The 6,361-nt window shown below is 36.1% G+C and overlaps 1 protein-coding gene and 1 pseudogene across 1 annotated transcript; both read right to left on the minus strand.

The window, feature by feature from the left end:
• Positions 1-2,498: 2,498 nt before the first annotated feature.
• LOC110330948 lies at positions 2,499-3,356 on the minus strand (annotated as a pseudogene).
• A 1,696-nt stretch (positions 3,357-5,052) lies between these two features.
• On the minus strand, positions 5,053-5,979 carry LOC110324205 (olfactory receptor 5B3-like). Its single transcript, XM_021201574.1, has one exon. The coding sequence runs from the start codon at positions 5,974-5,976 to the stop codon at positions 5,053-5,055; it is 924 nt and encodes a 307-aa protein (XP_021057233.1). The 5' UTR covers positions 5,977-5,979.
• Positions 5,980-6,361: the final 382 nt, after the last annotated feature.

Below are 6,361 nucleotides of genomic sequence, written 5' to 3' on the forward strand. Positions count from 1 at the left end.
TGAGTGAGGTAACTCAGACCCAAAAGACACGCATGGTATGTACTCACTAAGTGAATATTGGATAGAAAAAAGTACAGAATACCTAACATACAGTCTACAGAACTCAAAACAGTCAGGAGGATGAGGGCCCAAGTAAGGATGCCTCACTTCCACTTGGGGTACACCAGGGGTGGGGGGAGGGGAACCTAATCTGGAATTTGGTGAGGGAAAGGGACTGAAGACCTGAGGGCCAGCAGAAAGGATGGGAACAGGATACCTAGGGAGGTAAGAGGTTGGGGGATCCCCCAGAATGGACCAGAGATCTAGGACATGAGAGACTCTCAGTATTCAAAAGGATGGAACTTAGATGAAATGCCCAACAGTAGGGAGAGGGAACTTTTAGAACCCAAATCCAGCAGGAAGACAGGATATCAAAAGAGGTGGGGGAACTCCATCCCATTGTCAAAACTCTGACCAATAATTGTTCCTGTCTGAAAGAATTACAGGGATAGAAATGGAGAGGAACCTGAGGAAAAGAAGGCCCAGCTACAGGCCCAAAGTGGGATCCAGCTCAAGGGGAAGTCCTAAGACCTGACAATATTACTGAGGTTATAGAGGGCTCAAAATATGGACCTAACATGACTGTAGTCCAGGAGACCCAACAATCAGCTGAAAGAGAAAGATTCAGATATTTGCAGACAACCAAAGGAGAAAAGCTGCTGATTCTGTGTTCAATCAGGGAATATACCTAACCCTCTAGAGACTGGAGGCACCAGGGAGTTTACAGGTCAGGTGACATCAGTGGTGGAGACATCCTCATGGAGAGAGGTGGTGGGGAGGAGATATGAGATGTGAAACAGTGGAGGGTAGATCATCAGGGAAGGGTAATAAGATCTGGAGTGTAAAAATGAATAAATAAATAAATAAATAAATATAATCTTAAAAAGGCAAAGGTTCAAAATATGACAGCCTAGAAAAATGTATATGAAACGTTTCTTTTTGAGCTGTCAATTAACATCAAATATGTAAATGCATATTTGTTTATATTTGATTTTGAACATATTGTCTATATTTTCCTAATATTAGNGTTTCTTTTTGAGCTGTCAATTAACATCAAATATGTAAATGCATATTTGTTTATATTTGATTTTGAACATATTGTCTATATTTTCCTAATATTAGGATTCATTTTGTATGCCATTCAATTCATGTTTAACATGTTACATTACAGGCTTTTGTAATCCATTACAAGACTGCTCCTAGCACATCATTCACCACCACTGTATTGAGGACTTTTTTATCTGAAATTTTACAGATATTGTAAAAAAAATATATGTAAGGGACTTTCAATTTAAATGGTTATAACCTTAGAAAATACAATATAAGCCAGTAACCACACTCTTGTGTGCACGAATGTATGAAATCAGAATTTTGTACAATTATTTTATTAGTTTCTAGTTCACAAATGTTATTAAGATTAGTAAGAATAGTCTCCACAGGGGAATGATAACTTTCCTTCTGGAAACTGTATGTCGTTTTTTAAATTCCAATGTAGAGCTTTGAAACTCTAGTTTAGATAATGTCTAGAGAATGCAATTCACAGAACTACTAAAAATGATTTTAGAAAGACATGTAATATCAGCATTATTGAAGCAAAACACATCTTTAGCATCCTTTTATCTGAAGCTTTAGAACTAACTGCCTGTCAATTTCTAAAAAAATCATTCTTTACTACAGTAAGAATTTAAGTAAAAGCACCTAGTTTCAGTGCATAAGAGACACATTAAGTTACTGTGATCTAATTATTCATTTAAACAAATTGTGCAATTATAGTATGCTTCAATGACCTATGTTATCAATTCTTACTTCAATGGCAATATGTGGCTCTTGCTTATCCCATGTTAAATAAACAACTACGATACAAATCTTCACTGACCAATTTAAAAAAGCAATACTCAAAAAATGTCATTGTTGGGCTGGAGAGATGGCTCAGCAGTTAAGTGCACTGATTGCTCTGCCAGAGGTACTGAGTTCATTCCCAGCAACCACATGGTAGCTCAAACCATCTGTAATGGGATCCAATGCACTCTTCAAGTATGTCTGAAGACAGATGCAGTGTACTCATACAAATAAATAAATGTTAAAAAATGTCATTGAAACATAAGGCAAAGGTTCAAAATGTGCCAGCCTAGAAAAATGTATATGAAAAGTTTCTTTTTGAGCTGTCAATTAACATCAAATATATAAATGCATGTTTATAATAGAGTTTGAACATATTGTCTATATTTTCCTAATATTAGGATTACACTTCAGCAGAGTGTAGTTAAAAGAGTACATAAATCTCCTTCACAGGGGTATTGTCATGAAGGCAAGGAAAGAAAAAATCCTCATAAGCTCTGGAATTCAATAGAGTTCATTTTTCTATACCTCTATACCTTACAGGTACAGGAATATCAGAATCCAGTCTGGAATTTAATTGAATGGAGCAGAAAATGATGAATATTATTTATACTACAACATTAAAAATAAATCATTCCAGACTGTTTTGCCACCTGAAAAATTTTTGTGAATGCTTTCTTGACTTCTTTGTTCCTCATGCTGTAGACCAGAAGATTCAGCATGGGGATGATCATGGTGTAGAACACAGAGGCTAACTGGTTAGTGTCCATGGAATGACTGGAGCTGGGCAGCAAATACATGAATATGCCAGTCCCATAGAAAATAGACACTGCAGTGAAGTGTGAGGCACATGTGGATGCAGCCTTTCCATATCCAGCCCTTGAGTGCATTTTAACAATTGTGATAAAAATGAATATGTAGGATATACAAATAACCAAAAGAGCAAAAAATATACTGAAGCTTCCTACATAAACAAGAAGCAGCTCACTGACATGCCTGTCTGAGCAAGAGAGAACCATGACTGCTGGAATGTCACAGAAGAAATGATGAACCATATTATACCTACAGAAGAAAAGACTGAAAGTGTTTCCAGTGTTGATGGAGGCATTCAGGAAACCACACACATAAGAACCTATAGAAAGTTAGATGCACACTCTTATAGACATAGTGCTGGCATAGTGCAAAGGCTTACACACTGCTGCATAGCGATCATAGGCCATTGATGCCAAGAGATAATTTTCCACAGTACAGAATGCTACAAAAAAGAACATCTGAGTAGCACAATCATTGTAGGAAATGACCTTTTTCCCTATTAGAAGCTCAGTCATGACTGTGGGTGTGTCAGCTGAGGAGTAACAAAAGTCAACCAAGGACAAATTTCCTAGAAAAATGTACATGGGAGTATGGAGACAAGAGTCCAGGATAATCAGCAGGATCATTCCCAGATTTCCCACCAGGGTAAGGGAAAGCATATCAATTAAATTTCCAGGTGATATTTAGGAATATATATGCATATAGATGTACATGTATGCTTACAATAACAATTAGTAAAAAAAGATTATAAATTTTATATATTATATATCATATTTAAGTGTGTGGAGTGGATATATTGGAGTGTTAGGAGGGAGGAAATGTGATAAATAATTTAGTTATATAATCTTACAAAGAAAAAAAATCAAAAGAACTGAAAAAACAGTAGGCTTTCATGTCACTTTTTTATACAGCCTTCATTTAGCTAAGATTCTGTCTCTGTTTCATCATTCCCCATCCCTGATTAAACCTTAATGATCTCTAGTACATTCAGGTTGCTATAAATAATAGATATTTGTATAGATCATTAGTATACATTACATATAATTTTTTTGAGTACTATATTCTTTATTCTACAATCAGCTGAGAATGTTTAGGTTTCATCCCACTTCCTGTGTACTGTGAATAACACTGCAGGGTCTGTGTAATTCCATGGTTTGCTGCTTTTCTTCTTTCCAAATTGATTTCACTTCTTTTGAATGTTTACTCAGTACCAGGGTATGGGATGCTTTCTATAGTTATATAGAGTGGTTAGATTAATCTATATTTTTACCAGAAACATTCAACTGTTACCTTTCTCTAGGTTTTTGAAGGAGTACTTTCTGTGTAAATGTGGCAGCCACTTGTGGTGGAGACTATAGCAGTGACAAGACTATAGACACATGATACTGTGCTCAGATTTTACATAGGTTCTGGAGATTTAACTCATGACCTATGTTTGTACAGCAAGCACTTTACCAACTGACTCATTTCCCAAGCTTCACTAATTTATTTTTTTTATAAATTCTTGAGATTAAGGAAGCTAGAAGACTTGTATTGATTGTTCTCTAAGATGAGGAGCCAAGAAAGGTAGATTAATGATATATTTTGAACTCAAATACCTGATAATGAGGAGGGAAAAGTGTTATTGCTCTATGTCTTGGAGACAAAGAAAATGAGAGGATAGTGGAGAAAGAAGTGGGTGATAAAACTTACTTAATAACTCATTAAAGGAGGTAGCTCTTTTGTCCATGACTTTTAGCTCTAACCATGTGAGAGCTAAAGTTGGAGCATGATAAGGATTGACTTTTTTTTAACTATGTCTACTTGTGTTAAGTATTAGTTGTAAATACAGACCCATACTTTAGTCATGAAATAAGCATTAAATGTTTGCTGTGTTCATCCTGATGCCCCTATGAAATGAGCAAAATTAACTGAACATAAAGGCAGACACATAAAAAAATCCATGTTATATTTTACTGCTATTATCTGATTTTTACTATATTTTCTGATATTCATTTGTATAAGTCTTCAGAAGAAAAATATGAGTGTGTCTTTAATGGGCTTTTATTCATTTGATTACATAGATTTGTATTGATGTGGCAAAAATATTTGTATGGAAAAGGACTGAATATAAAAATATATTCAATATTTTTTTTTCACAAGCTGACCTAAAATTATCGTAGTCATTTGATGTGTGCTTTACTCTTCTGAACAAGATGTTACCTTTTCAAAAGCTGACATATTATTCCAGTGGAGAAGACATTACCTTAATTTCTTGAATTCATTTTAGGTTGGAAAATGTGATTAAATATATACTTAAGAATAAATCAGTGAATCTAGCAGATTTACATCCCCAAAAGATAACAATCAAAGCTTTAAATATTATCTTGACCTCAATACAATCTTTTTGAATGCACTTTTTACATCTTTGTTCCTCAGGCTGTAGACCAGAGGGTTCAACATAGGGATTACCATGGTGTAGAACACAGATGCAATTTTGTCAGTGTCCATGGAGTGACTGGACCTGGGCTGCAAATACATGAATATGATTGTCCCATAGAAAATAGAGACAGCTGTGAAGTGCGAGGCACAAGTGGAGAGAGCTTTGCGATATCCTGAATTGGAGTGCATTTTTAGTATGTTGGTAAAAATGAACATGTAGGATATTAAGATAAGTATAAGTGCAAAGAAAATATTGAAGCTGGCTACAGAAATAAGAACCATGTCATTAACATATCGATGAGAAGAAGAAGCAATCATGACTGCTGGAATGTCACAGAAAAAATGATGGATCACATTTAACTCACAGAATGTGAGATATAATGCATTCACTGTATAGATGGAAGCATTCAGAAAACCACAGATATAACAGCTAATGACTAGAAATGTACAAACACGTGTGGTCATGGTGGTGGTATAATGTAGGGGTTTACACACTGCTGCATAGCGGTCATAGGCCATTGAAGCCAAAAGATAGTTTTCCACATTGGCAAAGTTTGCGAAAAAGAACATCTGAGAGGCACAAGCATTGTAGGACATCATCTTGTCGCCTATAAGGAATCCAGCCATGACTTTTGGAGTGATTGTTGAAGAGTAACAGAAGTCCACTAAGGACAGGTTACTTAGGAAAATGTACATGGGGGTGTGGAGTTGAGAGTCCAAGAGAATCAACAGGATCAGCCCCAGGTTCCCTAAGAGGGTGATGATGTAGATGAGAAGAAATAGGATGAAGAGGGGAAGCTGCAGGTCTGGATCATCGGTGAGTCCCATCAGGATGAACCATATCATTTCTGTCCTGTTCTCCATTAGTGATATCAGTTAATCAACAGAAGGCCTTACATTTTTTAAAATAAGAGCAGAATGGGGGTTTGAGAGATGTTTTAGTGGTTAGAAGCCCTGGCTTTATTCTTTCAAAGGACTCAGCACCCACACGGCAGCTCATAGCTGTCACTAGTCCAGTACCAGAAGATCTGTCTGATACCCTCTTCTAGCCTGTTTTGGCATGAGTCACAAATAGCACAGAGATGTACATGGAGGCAAAGCACCTAAACACACACTTTATTATTTTAAAAAATTCTTTAATAATTGGTTATGAAAAGAATTGGTATCTTTAGAATTTTAATCAATTTTCTACCAAAACTCACTCTCTCTCTCTCTCTCTCTCTCTCTCTCTCTCTCTCTCTCTCTCTCT

The sequence above is a fragment of the Mus pahari genome, chromosome 1 (assembly GCF_900095145.1).
Source record: "Mus pahari chromosome 1, PAHARI_EIJ_v1.1, whole genome shotgun sequence".
In the NCBI taxonomy this organism is placed as follows: Eukaryota; Metazoa; Chordata; class Mammalia; order Rodentia; family Muridae; genus Mus; species Mus pahari.

What these genes read in the sequence shown, in the direction of transcription:
- LOC110324205 (XM_021201574.1), bottom strand. Translation starts at nt 5,976, where the DNA reads ATGGAGAACAGGACAGAAATGATATGGTTCATCCTGATGGGACTCACC.